The sequence below is a fragment of the Myxine glutinosa genome, chromosome 2 (genome assembly GCF_964187855.1).
Source record: "Myxine glutinosa chromosome 2, kmMyxGlut1.1, whole genome shotgun sequence".
Classification (NCBI taxonomy): domain Eukaryota; kingdom Metazoa; phylum Chordata; class Myxini; order Myxiniformes; family Myxinidae; genus Myxine; species Myxine glutinosa.
Window position 1 is genome coordinate 28,603,284 of NC_136262.1, and position 25,310 is coordinate 28,628,593.

Sequence of the window (25,310 nt, forward strand, 5' to 3'; positions counted from 1 at the left end):
ATGATCAAGTTGTATGGCAAGCCCCATTTGGTTTGGCAATACTCCAGACTGAGGTCGACAGGCCTTAATAAAATTCTGCCCCCAAACGGCAACTCTTTCGTCTGTCTTGACAATCGGTCTCAAGAACATCTGAAGGCTTGCAGGAACAAGTGTCAGCTGACTATCGATGTCAGTCATACTGTGTGTGGTGGGGTATGACTTTGGACCTAAATCAATCAAGGCAATATCATTGGATATGAACTTGAGTGCCGTCTTTATGATCTGAGTCTTCTCATCTCCATGGTCAAGATTAGCATGATGCGCTCGCAGAATATTGTCGGTGCCATCTTTGAGACAGAGTACATCTGCCCTTCTTTCCTGTGTTGTGAAATACAAGGTGTCTTCGTATTTCTCTAGAAGTTTTATCTTTAGCCAATGCTTTGAATAAGAAAGGCTCTTCTCTGGTGACTGATCAAACTCCTGCAGCTTTTCATGGACTTGGTCCATGTTCATTACCCCATGCTCTAATTCTGAGTCTAACCATTCGCAGAATTCAATAAAAACTGCCTCTCGCTCCTCAATACTCCTCTGTCCTCTCTTCCTTTTTCCTTCCTCATCAGTCTTGGACAAACTGTCACCTCTCGCAAACATAAGTTTGCATCGCAAATGGTAGTGTTTCTTCTGCTACCAAGTCGTTGATCCCTTCCAGGCGTCCAGTGACTTCAGTGCCCCAGTCATCCCCGCGACTCCATGCTGTCTTCAGCAAGCTTGCCTTCAGTGTATCTGCAGTCAAATTATCTGGCACTCTGTATTTCTTTCTAGCTTGTGCTGGATTATTTTTGTAGAGCTGGGCTGGTTGGTTGCAAAGAATGCATACATCCTTATACAGGAGGTCAACTGACTGTGATCTTCTAGAACTGCAGCCAGTTGATGAACTGAACTCAAGTAGTGCGTCTTCTCTTCAACTTTGATGACTCTTTCTCTGCTTTTGATGCTTGAGCTGACTTCTTGGTGGTTGCAACAAAGTTGTTGTACAGATCATTTTTACACTTCTGGTGGTACCTCAGTTTTCCTTCCTTTTGAGCCTCCTTCATACGTTCCACAACTAACATTTTCGACAGTTTCTGCTTGTTTCAATAAAGTTGAGTATCCCTTTGGAGTTGCCTGTATGAGCCTTTCAGCTGGTGTATCCGAGCGTGCACAGATGAAGCAATTGAGCACAGGTGGAGTAACGTCTTCATCCATATTGCTAGACTCCATGTCCTGCAAAGTAGAAAATGAGATATATTTAGAAATTATTTTTCCACAAAGGAGTGTCTGTGGTGAAATATAAATGTTAACAATCAACTCAGAATCATGAAAAACCCTTATTTGACCCCTCATAAGTTACTTAAGGGCCGATTTAAAAAAAACAAATTCTCGAAAATAATTTTTCGGTACCCGAATTCAACAGCTTTTTTTCTGGGTTTCCCACGGGAGTTGACCTTCAACATTTTAACACATGTTATTACACACCTTTACAAACATATTGGTGAAGAAATTTTTTGGTAACAATTTAGTTAACAGATTTTCATATGTTTCCCTTACTGGTGGAAAGAACTGGAGATTGGCCGTGTGCTGTGTGCAGGAAGGGTGTCGGAGTGAACTCCATTCAATGTACAATGTGCGCTGAGTGGGTTCATCAAAAATGTAGTGGTGTGAGAGGGTGGGTCATTAACCAGTGTGGCAGCTACATTCAAGTGTAAGGTGTGCACAGAGGGAGCTGCAGATGGAGGAAATGTTGAGTTGGATCTTGGAGACAGCATGAAGCTGGAAGGTGTGAAAACATTTTGCTACCTTGGAGACATGCTGAATGGAGAAGGTGGATCAGACGCGGCAACGGTTGCTCGAGTGAGATGTGCATGGAAGAAGTTTCGGGAACTGAGTGGCGTGGTGATGAGGAGGGGAGTGTCGTTGAAGCTGAAGGGAAAGGTGTATGCTGCATATGTGAGAAGTGTTACGATTTATGGGAGCGAGACATGGGTAATGAATGTAGAGCAGCAACGAAGGGTGGAAATGCGAATGGTTCGGTGGATGTGCGGAGTATCGTTGAGAGAGAGGAAGACAAATGATGAATTGTGAAAGATGATGGGAATATTGCCTGTGATTGATGCTGTGAAGAGGAACAGGTTGAGATGGTTTGTTCATGTGTTGAGGAAGGATTAAAGTGACTGGTTGAGAAGAGTGATGGAAATGAATGTAGAAGGAAGTAGAGGATGGGGAAGACCGAGAAAGACTTGGCTAAAGATGGTGGAAGAAGAAATGCGGGCAAGGGGGTTAACAAGGAGATGCAGAAAATAGGGCAAAATGGAGAAGATTGTCATGGGAACCGCAAGGCTAACCCCCGCTCTAGCAGGGAAAATGGCCTTAAAATGCATGTTGTTGTTGCTCAACGATGAAGAATCACTTTAAAAAATTATAGTACCCGGATCCAGTTCTGGATATTCACCAAAATCTAATACTTTTGGTCTTGTCACACACCGATCCTGTGTACCAAGTTTAATTGGAATCCTTCCACAACCTTTTGAGATATACTGTTCACAGTCAGACAAACTACTACCATCCATCCATCTTTGGTGCAGGTAGCTAGGTCAGCACTCGGTAGAGCACATACCTCCACCAGGCTGAACAGTTTACGTATTGTATCCCACTGATAAGCTGGATCCGGACCTGAACCAACATCTAATCGGTTTGTTCTCGTCACCTACCTAACTCATCTACCAAGTTTTGTCATTTGTCCACAACCTCTTCGAAAAATTTTTTTGTCCATCTCTAAATGGTGAAGAATCACTTAAAAATTGAAAAACTGCTAGTACCCGGTTCCGGATCCTAACCAAAATTTAACCAATTCGTCCTCGTCACACACCCATCCTGTCTACTGCCATAACCTTTTTCTGCTCACAGTCAGACAAACAGACAGGTAAAAATATAACCTCCATCCACTTTCAGTGGCCAAGGTAACGAGAGTTCATGGAACAAATTACCCCATGCAGTCTTGAGAAACAAGGACATGGGTGGGTCTGCAAGCGGCAAATTTGATTGGTCATGATGGCATAAAATGCCGTAATATTTTGTCCAAGTGCTGTTAAACGGAAGTGTTTTGAATGAAGTAAAAAAAGTGATTTGTGTTCTGCAGTGATAAATTATATAATTAAATTAAAATAAAATAAAGATTTTCAAGATCCTCGGTATTAAAAAAAAGATTTATAATGATGATTAAAATGGCCTAAAGTATTGAGTGGTGAGTCGAGTTTTGTGAGAGCAGAGATATTGTTTTGGGAGCATGTATTTCTTGTGTATGTAAATACCTCTCACTGAAACAATGCCTGAGATTAGGTCTGCTCTTTCTTTTGCAAGCAACACGTGTCAGCGGGTATTATCATTTGCTGGTGGTGCTGCTGTGCGACTGATGGTGCCCCCTGTATGTTAAAGCACGGTTACCGAATTTTTTTAGGGCTCCAGCGATAACTCGCATACTCTTCCAAAGGACACCGTCCTCAAGAAAGATCTCTGATTCTTTGCCACCTAATAAATATAATTCGTCATATGTCTGTCTGTATGTTCACATTGTTTTTTGCAAAGATCTGCTGGACTGATAACCACCACATTTGGTGCAAGACCAAGTCCAAAACCGGTGGCTGTGTTGGGCAGCAGAGAAACGAAATTGATATCAGGTTAGAGTGGAAGGTGATCAAACGAGGAAATAGGTTTGAGTATCTGGGTGGAACAGTCACCGAGGATTCTAAGTCAGAGGCAGAGGTGCGGAGGAGGATTCAGGTGGGTGTGAATGCGTGGCGGATGGTGAAGGGTGTAATGGCAGACAGAGATTTCAAGGAGATTGAAAAAGGAAATGTTCTGATGTCTTGTGTAACACAGGCCGACCTTTACGGTCGGGAAATGGTGGCACTGACAGACCAACAGAGGCTGCAGGTTTGCGAGAACAACTTGGCGAGGAGGATTGTGGGAGTGAAGATGTATAGAAGATAGAAGACAATAGAATGGATGAACTGATAGTCAGGTTCACCATGTTAACAAATATAATTTCGTTCAAAATTTTGGTAGATTAGCAAAACTATACATTTTTGGAATATTCAGAGCATGAGGAATCCAAAAATTAATGTTTACATTTGCGTAGACACCTTTGCGAAAATGTATAGTTTTGCTAATCTACCAAAATTTTGAACGAAAAAACATAGTGAACCTGACTGAGGGAGGAGATTGGTGTGCAGGTGAGCTTGATGGGGAGATTGGTGAAATGCCGGCTGAGATGGGCTGGACATTTGATGTGGATGGCGGAAGAGAGAATGGCAAAGAGAGCAGAGCAGAACAGATCGGTTGAGGTAACAAGGTAGGAGGGAGGATTGTGTAACTCCATTGTGCAATCTGCTCATCGCTATGGCCTTACGATTAGGCTCAAGAAGACCAAGGCCATGCTTCTGCCGAGACCAGAAGGTGCGTATCCTGTCCCATCTATTACCATCGATGACAAGCCACTCAAACTTGTAGATAAGTTCTGCTACCTTGGAGATGTCATCTCTCAAAGTGCAATGATTGACGATGAAGTAACATCAAGACTCAGTAAAGCATGTGTGTCCTTCGGAAGAATGCCACATCACCTTTGGCATGAACGTGGCATTCGCCTGGACACCAGGATCAGTGTCTATCGTGCCGATGTTTTATCGACATTCATGTACGGATGCGAATCTTGGACACCCGATCATCACCATATCAAACCCCTTGATCAATTCCATATGCGATGCCTTTGCAAGATTCTTGGCATCACCTGGTGAGTCAGAATAAGTAACACCTCAATCCTAGACCGCTATCATATCCAAGGAATTGAGTATTTCCTGATGCAGGCCCAGCTTCACTCGTCAGGACACCTCACACACATGGAAGACCATAGAATCCCAAGTGCGCTTTTTCTATGAACAACTTAAATTTGGTAAACGGTCACGTGGTGGACAAAAAGCACTATAAGGACGTCCTTAAGTCTACACTCAAGTCTTGTGCCATCCCAGTTGTCACCTGAGAACATCAGTCCACAAACAGGTCAGCTTGTCATAACACTTGCCACAAAGTCCTGGACCACTTTGAATGTTGGACATTTGCTATCGAGATACAGCGGAGTCAAGAAAGGAAAACCTGCCAACATCCATCTCCCCGCTTTGCCCGCCAACCCGCCAATCCCCGCTTTGCGGGGGAAAATGGCCTCTAAAGGTGGTTTATATTTTTTATTTATCCATCTCCGTAAGGACCAAGTCTATACCAGCAATGTTTGTGGTAGATGCTGTGGGTCCTGCATTGGACTATACAGACATCGCACAACTCACACTGCTTAGTGAGCACGCCAACGAAGGGAAGAGATTCGTCGAAAGCGACGACTCACACCATCATAATCATCATCAGAATCATATGATTACCTATTTGCACGCATGCTACCTTCCAGTACTGCCAATATCCTCATACTCCTCTATCTCCAATACATCTAATTCCAGGTGAAACCTATCCACTGTTTCAGCTCTTATTGCATTCCAGGGAGATCATTATATGCATTAACTACCTCTGGGCCAATCACCAGTTGTCAATCCGGAATGATATTCTTGAGGCATGTTCAATTGACCCCCGTTTTCCACCAGATTCTACTTGATTTGCCAGGACTGCAATCCAAAATAAGTTGTTCAAAAGTTCTTCAACCCTCTGTGTATACTGATGGTTGCCAATGCCTCTAATAGTTCAAACGCAGTGGGTTTCTCTTCAAATTTGTTTATTCTCATCTCGGCCCAAACAAAGCTCTCACGTAGTGTTTCACTACATACTCTCAAGACTTCACACATGCAAAGTCACTATTTTGTTCTATTGATTTAAATGACCTTTAGTCGCCATGTCCAGAAAAGCACACGTGTTTGCATAAGATCCTCTTTATGCTTTGGTGCTAGCAATTGCCGATTTACAACCTGCAAACAAAATAATGCCGTTACTTAAAGGGCAATCGTGCAGATGCCATGTTAATCCTCTTCTTTGTTGCCCTCAATTTCTCCTGCTTGCTCTGCTTACCTCTGCCACTGAAGGTGGATGGAGGTTGTTTTCACCCGTCTGTCTTTTTGTTTGTTACTTGCGAAAATCAGAGATTTTTCAAATATATTGGTTGGTCTTGTGCGTTATACTGTCTGTCTGTCTGTCTATGTCTGTATGTCAGTCACCGACAGATCACAATTTTCAACCGATCTTCACGAAACTTCACCAAATAGCAGAGTTGGTCATAAGCAAGAAGCCTATTGTTTTTGGGGTCAAAAGATCAATAGGTCAACATAGGCCGAAGGTCACCAACTTTGTCAAATCTCTAAAATCCTCAATTTCCATCCGATTGACTTGAAATTTTAGGAGGATTTGCATATCTGGTCACTGAATTCAACTTGGGACGATTCGAATTCGGACGAAATTTGGTGGAGATGTTGGATGGGTGAAAAAAAAAAAACCACCTTTAGAGGCCATTTTTCCCCGCAAGCGGGGGTTGGCCTTTTTCGGGAACTGTGGTTGTTGTTGTTTTTCGGTCCCCTTTTTGAAGCAATGTTTTACGGCCGGATGCCCTTCCTGACGCCAACCCTTTTTGCCGCCTTTAACGACAAGCAGGGAATTACCAGTGAACTGGTACTCAATTTGCCGACCTCGGAAGGATGACAGGCTGAGTCAACCCCCCTGGCGTTAATTAAGCGATTGACCGGGATTCGAACCCAGGATCCTAGGATCCTAAGCCGGCACCCTAGCCGCTAGCCCAACACCAGGGACTCAGGGACTGGATGGGTGACAAGAACGAAATTATTAGATTTTGGTGAAGATCCGGATCTGGATCCAGGTGCTCGACTTTTCTTTTTCTTTTATGATTCTTTGCCATCGTGAAATAGGGTCAAAAACGATATACAGCAAGATATCTTAAGTTATGGACGGAATTGGATGAAACTTGTTGGACAGGTTGGGTGTGTGACAGACAAAATTATTCGATTTTGGTGAAGATCCGAATCCGAATCTGGATCAGATAATTTTAAAATAGATTCCTTACAATTGAGAGATAGGGCAAAAAATGAAACACAGCACAATATTTCAAAAAGTTATGGACGTGGTACGACAAAACCTGGTGGAAGAACTGGTTAGGTGACAAGAACAAGCTACTTGGGTTTTGATTCCGGTCTGAATCCAGATCCAGCCTATCGGTGGGATACAAAACGTAAACTGTTCAGCCTGGCGGAGGTACGCTCTCTACCAAGTGCCGTTCTAGTTACCCTCGCCAGAGGAGAGGGTATTGCATTTGAGTCCGTTTGTTTCTGTCTATTTGTTTTTGTTTGTCCGCACAGAATAAATGTGATTTTCTCTGCAACCGTTGATCCAATTGACAGGAAATTTTCACCATGGGTGCAACTCCACCTGTAGAATTTTTTTTAATGATAATATGACGTCATAGGTCACGTGGTTCAGCTGCCATCTTGGAAAAACCAAAAAGATTGCACCTTTATATCTGAAACCGCTGGATAGAAAAAATTGAGACATGGCTCATTGTAAAGAGTGCTCCATGTGGAATAACATATGTTAATGATGATGTAATCGTTGCCTCCATTACGACGTCATAATTGGACAAGTACAAAACTTCATCCAATCAAGATGAAATTTCTTGAGCATCATCTCGGGGTAAATTGGTGGAGAAAAAAAAAACGACTATCGGTTACGTGGTTCGGCCGCCATATTTGTTTTAACACAAAAGCCAAAAAAAAAAAAAACCTTGAAAACACGTCCTGGCGAGAGTCTGCAATCTCTGATCTTTCTTGTTCTCTATGCGATGCCCCATACATACAAAACTTTAAACCAGGAGGTGGCCATGTGGTTAATCGTGTTTGCGATATTGATACAGCCTTATTCCAATCGGAGTGTTGGTGGAGCGATGTGCCAAACATCTCAGGACATCACATATATATATATATATATATATATATATATATATATATATATATATATATATATATATATATATATATATATATATATATATATATATATATCTATATATATATATACTGTATATATATATATATGTATATATACTGTATATATATATACATACATACATACATACATATATATATATATATATATATATATATATATATATATATATATATATATACAGTATATATATATATATATATTGTTACAGACACGACTTTGATGTTAGGGTGGGCCGAGCGGAATGGCCGCCGTGTCCGCACAAGTTACCCGATTATACTCGAACGTTGACTAAATCGCGCTATGCTAAATCAATGATGGAAAAGACACAACGGCTGGATTAAAATGACACGACACCAAGGGTTCAGTTCTCAAGACCTCCGGAGGAGGTTATATTAGGGCGGAAGGTCAGATTACAACGACAAGAGGGACAGCATAGGAAGACAGGCACTTAGACACACTCTTATAATAGCCCCGACAGACGACAGATAAACAGGACAAAAACTGACTCACACGGGGATTGATGGCAAGGAAAGGCAGAATCGATGGCTCCAGGTGCACCTGGGCTCAGGGCAGGATCGACCCGGTCCGGTCTAGAGATGCGGGAAAGTCGCTCTCAGCGCTGGAAGGTCGCGACTTGTCTTCTTCAGTCGGGGGCGCATCTCACGTCACATCCGGTAAGTGGCCGCGTATATCCGGCGGGGAGTGACACGCCCTCGGCTCGTTAGCTCCGCCCCAGATGGAATCGGCCCGTTGCTTCTCATTGGGTGCGTGCGGGGGGGGTTACCTGCTCCGCCCTTGACGAGGGGCTAACAGGGAGCCCCTTCGTGGTAACCCCGTCGGAGCGCATGGTCAATGGCGGCTAACCGAGCCGGTGTGAGGACGCACACTCCCCCGCGCCGCGCCGTTGTTGTAGTTGTTGTAGTTGTTGTTGTAGTTGTTGTTGTAGTTGTTGTTTGGGGAAGAAGATGGGAGGAGGTATGGGAAGGTCCTAAACTCACTACTGGTGCCATATAATCACATTCTGGTGCAACGAAGAGTCAGAATTAATGGAAACGAGTCCTTAACTGACATAGACTAAGAATAACTAGCAAGATGTCCGAAAGTTGTCTACGTGAGATGCGGTGGACCTGGGCACGACATTTAATGGGGGAAAAAGGGGAAGGTCGGTTCTACAGAGTGTTGTTTACAGACAATGGGACTAGGGAATGGGGGATTGGGGATAGTTGGGGAGTATTGGGGAAATAGGGGAGTATTTACAAGCGGATATTGAGGCCAAGTCCCATATCCGCAACATTGCACCCTTCTCTACCCTCGGGGCGTCCCGACCCGATAAATTTTTACCTATTTTAGTGTGGCACTCAGATGTAGTTCCCTCTACTATTAACTCTACCCTGAGTGCGACAGTTTTACAGATGTTCACAAATGAGTAAGTATGTCCCCCTGTGACGTTGCACCCTTCTCCTCACAGAAACACACCCACAGGATAACCGAATCCGGAAAGAATTCGCAAACTAAACATACAGCCGGTAGGGAGCATTATTTACAAGACTACGCTGATATTTACACTACGATCCAGGACCTGTTTTTGGAGGAACACATGCAGATGTTATGCATAGAGAGAGCACGCATGCCAGCATCGATACACCAACCCACGAGTGCTCTGTGGCCTTACGGCCTTTAATAATGTGCAGAGCACCCCTTCCAAGCACCAACAGCACCACCCCATCACACAGTCAGCACCATCCGGTGCAGTCACCATTGTTCAATGAATAAAAATAAATTCAACAACCCCTAACCCTGCAGGTGTCTCTTGCTCTTCGTGTGGTGCACTTGGCCTTCTGGCTTCTTTCAAAAATAAAGAAAGGCGCCAACCGCGTCCATTTCTGTATTGTGGCCTTCAGTGGTGTCAACTAAAAGTGGTTCACCTTGTATGGCATAGGTGCCACGTTGACCCATAGGTCCATCCATGGGTGGTGCTTGGCCGCATAAGAACTGCGGTCCATGGTGGGTGGCCACAACCATTGCGGTCCATATGGTGTATCGATCCAAGCAGCAAGCAGCGAAAGTGCAGGCCCACAACTGCGAAGCCAGCACCTCTCTCTCCTCTCTCTCTGCCCCAAAGCCAGATCCTCGGAGGTGGGAGACAAAAGAAGCAGACAAGTGAGTAAGGTGGTAAGGGCGCAAAAGTGCACGCAATATAAGATGATGCACACTGGGGGCACATGGGAACCAGGTGAGACAGGTACGTTCCTACCGTACGCCCCCCCCCCCCCCACCAGGTAACCTACATGGCCCCTCCCTTACCCCTTACTGTATCCACAAAACACAACACTACCCATAAACATCTACTTTACAAATCAACAAACATCCCTACTGTCTTCCCCGTTCCTCCCATAAACCAAATTCGTCTTCTCTCCCTCCTAACCAATCAAATTTGCCATTTTCAACTTTCATCAAAATTTGCCATCTCCAACTCAACATCATCATTTGCCATTACCAATTCATCATCAGTCCCTCCTAGGGAGGGAGAGATGGAATCACCCCAATGTCTCATCCACGTCATGATGCGTCTCACAAATCCTCACAGCAATTCTCATTTCTGCAACACAAACAAAGAAAACACAGGTGTGGAGTCATCATCATCACCACAGGTAAGTGGCTGCGTATGGTGCGACAGGTTCATCAATCCTAACTATTTCCTAAATGACTTTACAACTTTACACTACCCGGGGTCTTTCTCCGGCCAAACCATTGGCCCTCTTACACTATGGGTTCTAAAAACCAATTCCCATTGGCCAAACTGTGGTGCTTTTCAATTTGGGGTCTCACTCCCCCGATTCATCTCCCGGTGCCCTCGCACAATTTCTGGGCTGTGGCGTGTACCTCTCCCAGCGGGTCTACCCACCTGCACACCCCCACCACTGCAGTTGCCTCCGAGCTTACCTGCTCCTTACCCTAACCTAACTACCTGGGGAAGGCCCTCTGGCGCTCTCCCCACTCGGTGCCCTCTCTGGCACTGGGCTGCCCGATCCACACCCTGGATCCTCAGGCACCCACTCACAACTACCGGCTCCCAGAGCCCACCTGCGGCCTCACCTGGCCGACATCCTCACAGTGGTGGAGTGCCCAACCAACTACACACACTAACAGGCTACACGCCCAGCCATTTCCACAACACTAATGCACCCATCCACAACACCATTCTGCAACCGCACCACAAATGCCAATATCCAACCACAATTTACCTATACCCTCTACCTAACACTTACACTACCCACCCCGGGTACTCGTGAAAGGGGTCCACTCTTCCCCCCTCCACACCTTCGCACCATGCACACCACTCCGTACCACTTACTCCAACTCTCTCCACACACCTGTACCTGCACACCTGTGCTCTCACACCTGGTGCCACCTGCACCCTTCTCTCCCCAAGCGCATTCGCGCTGATCCACACACTCACTACTCATACACTGCTCCACACACCTGTCCAGTTGCACACCTGTGCAATCACACCTGTTCAATTCTCACACACACGGCATCATCTCAGCTAACTACTCCCCTCTGAAACTTGCGCTTCCCAGTCGTCCCTTTAAACTATTGCGCTCCCACGTCATTATCATCCACACTAAACTACCTGCGTCCCCACTATAGGTATCAGTCACTAACTAACCTTAACGTCACCTAATGTCATCTTCGCTAGATCCCTAACAATATCCTAACCCACCCGGGCTAGTTTTCACTGCCATACACCCCATAAGCTATAGCTCCTTTGCCCCCACCTTTGTGAGGGATGACAGAGTTTGCCATCCCACCACATCGGGCATCTCCCACTACCAATTTTGCACATCAAATTTCAACAAATTAAAAATTTGCCAATCATTACTGCCAATCCTTTGCCAATCATCAAATTTTGTTTTTTTCTAATTTCGGGGCCAAAACACTATCCTCATCACCCGTCTACTCACTAATGCCTCTCGGTGCGCCAATTCCTGTCCAAAGCCCGGCTTCGTAAAGCCGAGCAATGAATGCTGGTTGTTTTGTGCCGGCCGCTGGATGCGTCCGGCATTCGGGGCAGGGACGGGGGCTTCCCCGGGCCGAGATCCCACGCACCACCTCGGCGTGGAGCCATCCAATGTCCCGATCTTGACCTGCCGGCACGTCTCAACAAAACGTGGTCGCCATGACGACCCTTCCTATCCAGCTGCCCGCTCCGCCTAGTGGAGCACGGACGCGGCCGTTCAAAGCGAGGCCCGGCACGCACCGAGGGCCCGCTTCGGCTAAAAGTCGACCTAACCTCTAACCTGGTTACCGTCGATGCTTCACCTGGATTCTTACAAGCATACGCTACCCCTTTCTTGCTCATACATGCAGCCGTTCCCATGCTCCTCGTCGTACCTTTCCTTACACACCCAGGTACACCCATTCCACTCACAGCCTTGGTCACACACCTGACCACCGAACACTTTGGCACACATTCGTTGGTCGCACACCTCACCAACACACCTTCGCGCCCCCTCCTCTGTCACCTCCTCTGTGACAATCACAGGTGTGCTCTCATTCGCACACCCAACCACGTGCCTCACCACCAACTCCAGCGTGCATTCCCACTCACGCTCTACCATTCCAGGTGTGCATCCTTCCATCCCAGGTGTACATCCTCGCTCACCTGTCACAACCAACTCACGCTCCTTGTCACTCTCACTACTCTCACCTCCATTCTTGACAGCGCACTCACCCTTACTCTTGACAGCGCACTCTTTCCTCATGCACCCGTCCGTTACACACCTCTCTCGCGCACACTCTCCCGTCACACCCTCTGTAACACTCACCACACCACGCTTCCATGTGCTCCCTCGCACACGCGCTACGACCGACTCATTCTCGCCAGCACCCTCACTCCTTGGCACGCACTTTTTCCTCACACACCCCAGAGTCGGACTTTCTCGCACACCAGACCTGTCGCACACTTCACCAACGGCCTCTCACGAACACCCGGGTCCATCTCGACCCCCAAGCTTCTTAAATCCCCTGGCGCATCATACGCACGACCATATTGGTCACCACTTACACCGGGTCCTCTTCCTCTTCGCTTCTCCTCCATCACCTGCGAATCCCTCATCCGGTTAATGGGCACATCATCACGATCCAAACACAGACTTTGGACCAATTCTTTTATCTCCTCTTTTATCTCTTTCTTATCCCCTCTCCGTCGCTTCTTAATTTCGCTCATCCCTTCTTCCACTTCTTCTAATTTCTGCTTCACCTCTTTTATTCCCCGGTACGTCTCCTCAAGCTCGTCCTCCAAGGCTACCTTGACCGTTTCCATGTGCGTCCTCACCTGCCGGTCCTTCGTCTCCATTACCTCTATCACCTCGTCCAACCTCGTTGTCAGCCCTCACGTACCATCTGACATTCCCTCTTCGTCGCTATCAAGTCATCTTTTAGTTCTTTCTGTGTCGCTTTCAACCCTCCTAATACCGCAGTGTTCCTTTGAACCTGCTCCGTTACTTCTTTTTGTCCCTCCGTCAGCTGTTCCACCTCCTGCGTCAGGACCTCTATGCCCCCTTGTAACTTTACAGTCCCCTTTCTCACCTCCTTCTCCATGTGCTCCTTACAGTGCCTCACCTCCTCGCGCACTCCTCCGACCTCCTCACTCACACCTCTTCTGATCTCCTCTCCCATCACTTGCATCTCCTGCCCAGATGCCACCCTCATCTGCTCCATTTCCTCCCTGTGAGCATCCAGTTTGGTTTCTACCCCCATTCTGACCCCCTCTATCTGCTGCCCCATTTGTTTAACTTCCCTTTCCGCTTGGTCCCTCATGTCCCTCAATTTGCCTTCCATGGTGTTTTCTAACCCCTCTAACCCTTTTTGCATCCCTTCCATTTGATTCTCTTGAGCGGCCATTCTGTTTTCTACCCCCATTAACCCATTTCTCACCTCTTTTATCCCGTTGTCTAACCCCTCAAAATTATTGTCTAACTTCCCAAATTTCTTGTCTAACTCCTCAAAATTATTGTCTAACTTCCCAAATTTCTTGTCTAAACCCTCAAAATTATTGTCTAACTTCCCAAATTTCTTGTCTAAACCCTTAAAATTATTGTCTAACCCCTCACCGGTACCCCTCGCTTCGTCCCTCATTACCCCCATTTGGCTTTTCAAACCTCTAATTTGGTCTCCCAATTGCTCACCCATTTGTTCCATAAGGGTCCTCATTTGCAACATGAAAAGGTTCGGATCCACCAGGGGCGCTGCCACGGTCGCGGGCGCGGTGACCAGCGAGGCGCCATTTTGCGCACCCGCAATGTCGGGCGCAACGACGCTAATTTGTGCGTCTGCTACCCTCGCTGCTTCGCTCTCCTCGCGTCCCTCAATTTGGTCCTGGACCGACCCTGCCTCACTCTCCTCTACCGGACCCCAGCTGTCTTGATCCGCCATAGCGCGACTTTCAAAATTCGGGTTTTATTTTCGTAAAACAAATTCAAATTTCGCCGTTATAATTTCGAGCGGGAAACGCGCTCCGGATCGAATTCTACCTCCCCAACACCAATTGTTACCCTAGTGGTACAATTGGTGTTCCAAAATTTGGGCCTAATAAATTTAGTCCCAGGTCCGAATCCGACACTCCTGACACCAATTGTTACAGACACGACTTTGATGTTAGGGTGGGCCGAGCGGAATGGCCGCCGTGTCCGCACAAGTTACCCGATTATACTCGAACGTTGACTAAATCGCGCTATGCTAAATCAATGATGGAAAAGACACAACGGCTGGATTAAAATGACACGACACCAAGGGTTCAGTTCTCAAGACCTCCGGAGGAGGTTATATTAGGGCGGAAGGTCAGATTACAACGACAAGAGGGACAGCATAGGAAGACTGGCACTTAGACACACTCTTATAATAGCCCCGACAGACGACAGATAAACAGGACAAAAACTGACTCACATGGGGATTGATGGCAAGGAAAGGCAGAATCGATGGCTCCAGGTGCACCTGGGCTCAGGGCAGGATCGACCCGGTCCGGTCTAGAGATGCGGGGAAGTCACTCTCAGCGCTGGAAGGTCGCGACTTGTCTTCTTCAGTCGGGGGCGCATCTCACGTCACGTCCGGTAAGTGGCCGCGTATATCCGGCGGGGAGTGACACGCCCTCGGCTCGTTAGCTCCGCCCCAGATGGAATCGGCCCGTTGCTTCTCATTGGGTGCGTGCGGGGGGGGGGGTTACCTGCTCCGCCCTTGACGAGGGGCTGACAGGGAGCCCCTTCGTGGTAACCCCGTCGGAGCGCATGGTCAATGGCGGCTAACCGAGCCGGTGTGAGGACGCACACTCCCCCGCGCCGCGCCGTTGTTGTAGTTGTTGTAGTTGTTGTTGTAGTTGTTGTTTGGGGAAGAAGATGGGAGGAGGTATGGGAAGGTCCTAAACTCACTACTGGTGCCATATAATCACATTCTGGTGCAACGAAGAGTCAGAATTAATGGAAACGAGTCCTTAACTGACATAGACTAAGAATAACTAGCAAGATGTCCGAAAGTTGTCTACGTGAGATGCGGTGGACCTGGGCACGACATTTAATGGGGGAAAAAGGGGAAGGTCGGTTCTACAGAGTGTTGTTTACAGACAATGGGACTAGGGAATGGGGGATTGGGGATAGTTGGGGAGTATTGGGGAAATAGGGGAGTATTTACAAGCGGATATTGAGGCCAAGTCCCATATCCGCAACAATATATATACTTTTTTTTTCTTTTTTTTTTAATATATAAATATATATTTTATATATATATAAATATATATTTTATATATAAATATACATTTTATATATATATCTGTGCAGTGTCTGTCTTGTCTTGTCTCTGAACTACTCCCTCAAACTTTTTTTAATAACGTGGTGGTGGTTTTGAATCACGTGGTGGTGAGGTATTTTGAATTATGTGGTGGTGAGGTGTTTTTAATTTCGTGGCTGTGAGGTGTTTTTAGTTTCGTGGCTGAGGTGTTTTCAATTTCGTGGTGGTGAGGTAAAGTATTTAACACACAACACAACAATATGGACCAACTTCTATCAACTCATCCAAACTCTCTCTTCCTCATATGTGGCGACTTCAACTGTCATCATGCCAGCTGGCTGGGTGTGGGTTCCTCTCTCACCAGTCATGGCATCTCAGCAAAGGACTTCTGCGACTCATTGGGTCTGACCCAATCTGTCAATTTCCCGACCTGGATCTCAGTCAATGGAGTATCTTCTCTTCTGCACTTGGTTATGACTAACTTCCCTGCAAATGTCTGCTGCTCTTCTTCTGCTCCAATCGGTTCTTCTGATCATGTGCTTGTTAAAGTGGACATCTCTCTGGCCATTCTCAGAGAGCCTCCTCAGCGCCGACGAGTCTGGCATTTCACTCATGCTGACTGGCACGGTCTGCAAGCAGCCATCAATCATCTGGACTGGTCTCCCATCTCCACTGCCTCTGACATCAACTCATCCTGGGAATTCTTCCAAAGCAAACTGCTCTCTCTCATACACAGATTTATCCCATCTCGTCTTCAGTTGTCTTACCCTTCCTCCCGTCCATGGTACACTGAATCTTGTGGTGAGGCAGTTGCCCTGAAACAACTTGCCTTTGCCTCTTAGAAGGCAAATCCAACTGAAGGCAATCTCAGTTCCTTCCACCAAGCTTGGAACAAGTGTGTGTCTACCCTCAGGAGTGCCAGGAAGCACTATCTCTCCACACTCAAGATTGAACTCTCAAACCTGTCTCCTTCCTCCAAATCCTGGTGGCATCTGGTCAAATCCGTTTCTGGTGTTTGTTTCCCCTCCCTTACCTCAAATGGCTGCACAGTTGACACCCCACGTGACAAAGCCGAATGCCTCAACTCTCTGTTTGTCTCAAAATCTTGTGTCCCAAACCAATCTCTCTCTGTTCCCACCTTTTCCAGTCGAACCCAACTGCTCCTGGACTCTGTGTCCTTCCCCAATGACAAGGTGGAGAAGTTTCTGTCAAACCTCGACTCTGATTCTGCAACTGGACCAGACGGCATCAGCCCACGGGTCCTAAAAGCCTGCTCTGCCGCTCTATCTCACCCTCTCTCTGTTCTTTTCACCCTCTCTTTTGCTCAAGATCATCTGCCAGCATCTTGGAAATCAGCAAACATTACCGCTTTACACAAAAAGGTGCAAAAACAGATCCTTCCAACAATAGACCAATCAGCCTGCTTCCAATAATTATCAGCAAAGTCATGGAATCCATCATTGCTTTGGATATCAAATCCTTCCTCTTCTCCAATGGCTTGATCTCTGATCATCAATTTGGATTCAGACCAGGTCATTCTACTCTGGACATGTTGCTTCTGCTGTCTCAACAATGGATGGAGGTCCTCAATGCCAAACAGGAAATCAGAGCTCTCTCACTTGACATATCACGTGCCTTCGATACGGTCTGGCACCCAGCTCTGCTCACCAAACTCTCCTCCTATGGTATCCATGGAAATCTCCACTCATGGCTTGCGGACGTCCTCTCTGGTCGAAGGCAACGTGTGGCCCTGAATGAATTTCTCTCATCTCCCCTCCTGTTCTGGCTGGAGTTCCCCAAGGTAGTGTTCTGGGCCCTGTGCTATTTCTGGTCTTCATCAATGATCTCTCCGACTCTGGAAAATCCTCTCTATCTCTTTGCTGATGACTCTACTATCTGCCGCTCCATTCCTCATCCCTCAGATCGGTAGTCTGCAGCCTCCTCACTCTCTGCAGACCTGGAAAAAATCAGACTGGTCAAACAAGTGGAACATGTCTTTCAATCCTGACAAATCGCACACTCTTACAATGTCTCTCCGAAAGGACCGACTGGAAAACCCTCCCATCTACTTTCTCAACAATCCTCTCCAAGAAGTTCTGTCGCTCAAGCTTTTGGGTCTCACTATCTGCCATGATCTTTCTTGGGAAAACCACATTTCCAAGATGGCCTCCAAAGCCAGTCGTCGACTGGGCATCCTCCGTCGTGCGAAGTCCTTCCTTGGCACACCTGAGCTCCTCACCACATACAAGGCTTTCATCCGCAGCTCAATGGAATACTGTTCCCCCCTCTGGGCTGGTGCTCCTGCCTCACACCTAGCTAGGCTTCACGCTGTTGAAAGCAAAGCTTTCAGAATCATTGGAATCTCCTGCGATGAAGTTAACTCCGAGGGCCTTTCACTCACTCACCGGCGGCAGGTTGGTGGTCTTTCTGTCTTCTACCGACTCCTCTCCGGCCTTGCTCCCCCAGCTCTCTCTGTGCTCTGTCCCCCAAATATTCCTTCAGGTCGCACAAGATCTGCCTGCAACCCTCTTATGGTTAAACTGCCAAAATCTAGGCTCTCTGCTCACCTTCACTCTTTCATTCCCCTTTTCTCCAGCCTCTGGAACAAACTCCCCCACTCCCTTCAATCCCACTCCTCCCTCCAGGTCTTCAAAACAGCTGTTCACCATCTCTTATCTTCCCCCATCCAAAACCTTGATCTTTTCTACCCCCGCTAATTCACCCCAGATTCACTTTTTTTGAAATTCCAACTTCTTCCCTGGAAGTCCTTGCAGTGTCCATATGTTTCATACCTCTCCCACCTCCCCCCAAGTCCTCTCCCTCCCACAGTTCTCTCGATGTCCCTGCTCTCAAATGTTGTGTTTGTGTCCTTCCACCTCTCTCCCCATCTTGTCAATCGCTCCCCTTATTTTGTGTTTTATGTGTCGATTTGTGTCGGTTTGACTTTTTGTGTGATTAATGTTAGCTCTTTCACGAGCCTCGATCTTGCATACAAAAAAAAATGAAAAAATCCGATCTGTTGTATACAAGATCGAGGCCCGTGAAAGAGCTAACATTAATCCCACAAAAAGTCAAACCGACACACAAAACACAAAAAACAAGGGGAGCGGTAGACAAGATGGGGAGAGAGGGGGAAGGACACAAACACAACATTTGAGAGCAGGGACATCGGGAGAAATGTGGGGGGGGGGGGGGGAGGTGGGAGAGGTATAAAACATATGAACACTGCAAGGACTTCCAGGAAAGAAGTTTGAATTTCAAAAAAAAAGTGTATCTTGGGTGAATTAGCGGGGGTAGAAAAGATCAAGGTTTTGGAAGGGGGAGATAAGAGATGGTGGTGAACAGCTGTTTTAAAGACCTGGAGGGAGGAGTGGGATTGAAGGGAGTGGGGGAGTTTGTTCCAGAGGCGGGAGAAAAGGGGAATGAAAGAGTGAAGGTGAGCAGAGAGGCTAGATTTTGGCAGTTTAACCATTAGAGGGTTGCAGGCAGATCTTGTGCGACCTGAAAGAATATTGGTGGGACAGAGCACAGAGAGCTGGGGGAGCAAGGCGGGAGAGGAGTCGGTAGAAGACAGAAAGACCACCAACCTGCCTGCGGTGAGTGAAAGGCCCTCGGAGTTAATTTCATCTCAGGAGATTCCAATGATTCTGAAAGCTTTGGTTTCAACAGCGTGAAGCTGTTGGTGTGAGGCAGGAGGCCCAGAGGTGTGAGGTAGGTGTGAGGCAGGAGCACCAGCCCAGAGGGGGGGAACAGTATTCGATTGAGCTGCGGATGAAAGCCTTGTATGTGGTGAGGAGCTCAGGTGTGCCAAGGAAGGACTTCGCACGACGGAGGATGCGCAGTCAGCGACTGGCTTTGGAGGCCAGCTTGGAAATGTGGTTTTCCCAAGAAAGATCATGGCAGATAGTGAGACCCAAAAGCTTGAGCGACAGAACTTCTTGGAGAGGATTGTTGAGAAAGTAGATGGGAGGGTTTTCCAGTCGGTCTTTTCGGAGAGACATTGTACGAGTGTCAGATTTGTCAGGATTGAAAGACATGTGCCACTTGATTGACCAGTCTGATTTTGTCCAGGTCTGCAGAGAGTGAGGAGGCTGCAGACTGCCGATCTGAGGGATGAGGAGTGGAGCGGCAGATAGTGGAGTCATCAGCAAAGAGATAGAGAGGATTTTCCAGAGAGTCGGAGAGATCATTGATGAAGACCAGAAATAGCCCAGGGCCCAGAACACTACCTTGGGGAACTTCAGCCAGAACAGGAAGGGGAGATGAGAGAAATCCATTCAGGGCCACATGTTGCCTATGACCAGAGAGGAAGTCCGCAAGCCATGAGTGGAGATTTCCATGGATACCATAGGAGGCGAGTTTGGTGAGCAGAGCTGGGTGCCAGACCTTATCGACGGCATGTGATATGTCAAGTGAGACAGCTGATTTCCTGTTTGGCATTGAGGACCTCCATCCATTGTTGAGACAGCAGAAGCAACATGTCCAGAGTAGAATGACCTGGTCTGAATCCAAATTGATGATCAGAGACCAAGCCATTGGAGAAGAGGAAGGATTTGATATCCGAAGCAATGATGGATTCCATGACTTTGCTGATAATTGGAAGCAGGCTGATTGGTCTGTTGTTGCAAGCATCTGTTTTGCACCTTTTTTGTGCAAAGCGGTCATGTTTGCTGATTTCCAAGATGCTGGCAGATGACCTTGAGCAAAAGAGAGGGTGAAAAGAACAGAGAGATGGTGAGATCGAGCGGCAGAGCAGGATTTTAGGACCCGTGGGCTGATGCCATCTGGTCCAGTTGCAGAATCAGTCGAGGTTTGACAAAAACTTCTCCACCTTGTCAGGAGGGAAGGACACAGAGTCCAGGAGCAGTTGGGTTCGACTGGAAAAGGTGGGAACAGAGAGAGATGGGTTTGGGACACAAGATTTTGAGGCAAACACAGAGTTGAGGCATTTGGCTTTGTCACGTGCGGGGTCAACTGTGTAGCCATTTGAGGTAAGGGAGGGGATGGAGGGGGAACAAAGACAAGGAACGGATTTGACCAGACGCCACCAGGATTTGGAGGAAGGAGACAGGAGTGAGAGTTCAATCTTGAGTGTGGAGAGATAGTGCTTCCTGGCACTCCTGAGGGTAGACACACACTTGTTCCGAGCTTGGTGGAAGGAACTGAGATTGCCTTCAGTTGGATTTGCCTTCCAAGAGGCAAAGGCAAGTTGTTTCAGGGCAACTGCCTCACCACAGGATTCAGTGTACCATGGACGGGAGGAAGGGTAAGAACTGAAGACGAGATGGGATAAATCTGTGCATGAGAGAGAGCAGTTTCCTTTGGAAGAATTCCCAGGAAGAATTGATGTCAGAGGCAGTAGAGATGGGAGACCAGTCCAGATGATTGATGGCTGCTTGCAGACCGTGCCAGTCAGCCTGAGTGAAATGCCAGACTCGTCGGCGCTACGAAGGCTCTGAGAATGGCCAGAGAGATGTCCACTTCAACAAGCACATGATCAAAAGAACGGATTTGGAGCAGAAGAAGAGCAGCAGACATTTGCAGGGAAGTTAGTCATAACCAAGTCCAGAAGAGAAGATACTCCATTGACTGAGATCCGGGTCGGGAAATTGACATTGTGTCAGTCCCAATGAGTCCCAATGAGTCGCAGAAGTCCTTTGCTGAGGTGCCATGGCTGGTGAGAGATTAACCCACACCCAGCCAGCTTGCAGGATGACGATTGAAGTCGCCACATATGAGGAAGAGAGAGTTTGGATGAGTTGATAGAAGTTGGTCCATGTTGTCCGACAGCTAAATGTAAATTGAGTCATCACTGTTTGGAGGACGGTACGGAACACATATGAACAAAAGGTGGGAGCGGAGAGGAAGCCGTAGCCAGAGGTACTCCTGGGGGTGGGGTGGAGAGAGATAAAGTGCAAGGAGAGTGAGGAAGACAGTTCTTGATAAAGATGACAACCCCACCACCAGGACGAGGCTCAGGTCTATCATACCGGAGGAGGGAGTAACCAGGAAGAGATATTAAGGAATCGGAGACATCTTGAAGGAGGAAAGTTTCTGTTAAGCAGATCAAGTCTGGATCGTCAGAAGCAACCTGAATGGAGAGATCAATCAGGTTTGAGTGAAGGCCCCAGATGTTTGAGGCTTCTTCTTCTTCCTGATCGGCATCACACTTAACTCAGAAACGTGAGCCACATTCACTCAGAAATGTGAGCCACTCCCCTTCCTCTCTTGCCTCCCCTCCTCCCCTCCCTCTTCCCCCTCCCCCCTCGCCCCTCCCCCTCTCCCCACCCTTCCCTGCTCCTTACCCCCTACTTCCCTCCTCTTTCCTCCCCCTCCTTCCTCCCCCCCTCCCCTCCCCATTCCCATTTCCCCCGCCTCCCCTTTAAGATATAAATTCTCCTTAAAAGAGCTGCCACTTCTGACCGCTCCCCTTCTCTCCTTCCCCCCTCCCCTCCCCTTCCTCTCTCCCTTTCCTCCCTCCCCTTCCTCCCCCCCCCCCCATTCCATCCCCCCCCCCCCCACCGTTCCTGTCCCCCCTCCCCTGCCTGGCAACGCCGGTACTTCTGCTCGTATATTATGTACTTGAAATGTATACAAGATGGCTTCAAAAGCAATTTTGTTTGTGCAATTGCCCAAATCATTGTGGAAAATCTCTTGAGGCCACTAATGCACTTTTCCACTTCTCGGATGGCAGAAATGAAAATCTTTATTCAGTTGGTCTGTCCCCCCTCTTGATATTATTTTCAAACAACGTTGGATTTGACTTTTCAGATTGATTTCTGTCCAATCATATTTGGCTGTCAATGACCTGTTGGTATTTCCTTCTAAGAACTTTCCAACTGATGGATGTCCCCAAGTTAGAATCTTCTTCCTTTTTTTTTTTTCTTTTTTTTTTTTTGTATAGAGTCGAGGCTCGTGAAAGAGCTAACATTTATCAAACAAACATGACTTGTTCATTCTCTACTAGTGTTATTTAAAATTTGTTCCCATAATGACTTTGGCCTACATCTAGGCTACTATGTGCTCCTTTGTGAACCTTGTAAATACAGATGGGTATTGCAATCTACTGCGATGCAGAAGCCTGATGTGCAATATGCACTTTATCTATTGCAATCTTGAATTCGAAGTAAAAGGTGTTCAAATTTGTCCAAACATCTTAATTTTTTTTCCAGGAATTCCAGATGCAACTTAAATAATGAACACAAGGCAATTGAAATTATTTTTTGTTTTATTCTTCAAATTTTAACAAGTGAAAGATTTTTGCATTTCTTTAACACAAGACGACCCCATGCGTGGGCCTTTCCTCTCATATATATATATATATTTACCACTTTATAATCATCTGCCATCTTACCTGTGTGTATTATGCATGCATGCCAGGTATATAACGGCACCTTCCGGTAACACGTTATATTATGGCTAACACCTATTTCCACCTAACTTGTAACTCAAAGTATTCATAAATTTAAAAAAGAAAACGCAATATACAGTACTGGTATGTTAAAAATGAAATGCTGGAATACGAATTAAATATGCAAATTTCAGTAAACTAGTTGTTTACTAGTTTACCATGCATCTCTACTTGTAAAATTCCACCTCATGTTGTTCACACACAAATGTGTACCAGTATTTCCTCCCTAGCGTGGACCTGGAACTTATGAGATGACCGAGTTTGAGGACTTGCTCCAGGACTGTTCCCGTTTGAAATTTCCCTCGAGCAGCATGATTTATGTAGTTAGTTCATTCACCTCTGATAAATGTTTGATTTTGATGGCATTGTATGATTAACAGGGAGTTCGCGTGTGGATTCCTGATGACGACGAGGTGTTTGTGTCCGCGGTGGTCACACGAGCCTACAACGATGGGGATAATTGTTTGCATTTGGAACGTGAAGATGGGCAGGTGAGGGTTGGGCCCTCTGTTTTTGTTTGGGGAGAGCGAGGTTAATGGCAAAATTTATGATCTTTTTTTTTTGCTTTCGAAACACTTGCATGTTTCTTTGCAACTTTGCAAGGAAACGCTTGCAAAAAATCTTTCGAATATTATTATATTGCATGAAAGTGTGACAATCCTGACATGCAAGTGTTGCATCGTAAGTATTACTGCGTGTCCGGGTCGTGGGTGGGGGTTTGGGGACGGGTGCAAGTAACCAGAATGGTTTGTTCAGCTGCTTTATCTGTTACAACAATTGATGTTTCGATAAATCTATTTTTATGCCTTCACCGTCACCGGAGGCTTTTTTTTTTTTTAGTTGTCCGTCCATGCGTCCGTCTGATGTGTTTTTGTTACCACGATATTAACCAAGAAACAGCTGAAGGTATCCAAGTCAAATTTGCTGCAGGAATGTATAACAAGGTAAAGATGAACAGATTGCATTTTGGATTTATGAGGTCAAAGGTCAGAGGTCATGTTTGGTGAAAATCCTGTTATCGTGATAACTTGTGTACCAATGATGGGATTTTGACCAAAGTTTGTGCAATTATGTACAATTTTTTATTATAATAATAATTATTATTTTTATTTTTCTTGTATACAGGATCGAGGCTCGTGAAAGGGCTAACATTTATCACAAAAAAAAAAAATCAAACAGGCACATAAAACATATAACTAGGGGAGTGGTAGACAAGATGGGGAGAGAAGGGGAAGCACACAAACACAACATTTGGAAGCGGGGACATCAGGAGATCTGTGGGAGGGAGAGGGCTTGGGGGTGAGGAAATGTGGAAAAGGGGGGGGGGGGGGGGGTGGGAAAAGTATAAAACACAAGGAGGCCATGGAGGCCACTTTGCTCTTGGGAACCTTCAGTACAGCAGAAATCTTTTTGTAGGCTTCCCCAGATCTGTGCCTCGACGCAATCCTGTCTCTGAGCTCTGCAGGCAGTTCCTTCGACCTCATGGCTTGGTTTTTGCTCTTATATGCATTGTCAGCTGTGAGACCTTATATAGACAGGTGTGTGCCTTTCCAAATCATGTCCAATCAATTGAATTTACCACAGGTGGACTCCAATCAAGGTGTAGAAACATCTCAAAGATGATCAAGAGGAATGGGAGGCACCTGAGGTAAATTTCAAGCGTCATAGCAAAGGGTATGAATACTTATGTCAATATGATATTTCAGTTTTTTTTTTAAAATAAATTTGCAAAACTTTCTAAAATCCTGTTTTGTCTGTCATTATGGGGTATTGAGTGTAGATTGATGAGGGAAATTATGAATTTAAACGATTTCAGCATAAGGCTGCAACATAACAAAATGTGATAAAAGTGAAGGAGTCTGAATACTTTCTGAATGCACTATGTCAAGGGAGACAGCTCTAATTTCCTGTTTGGCATTGAGGACCTCCATCCATTGTTGAGACAATAGAAGCAACATTTCCAGAGTAATGACCTCGTCTGAAACCAAATTGATGATTAGAGATCAAGCCATTGGAGAAGAGGGTAGATTTTTGATATCCGAAGCAATAATGGATTCCATGACTTTGCTGATAATTTGGAGAAGGCTGATTGGTCTGTCGT

The 25,310-nt window shown here is 46.4% G+C and overlaps 1 protein-coding gene across 1 annotated transcript in view; it reads left to right on the forward strand.

Moving 5' to 3' along the window:
• Nucleotides 1-25,310, forward strand: part of LOC137418487 (unconventional myosin-Va) — a 129,321-nt gene that overhangs the window by 17,667 nt on the left and 86,344 nt on the right. The window contains exon 2 of the mRNA XM_068104559.2: nt 23,590-23,700. Coding sequence (XP_067960660.2) covers nt 23,590-23,700 — 111 coding nt within the window. The remainder of the gene's footprint in view (nt 1-23,589; nt 23,701-25,310) is intronic.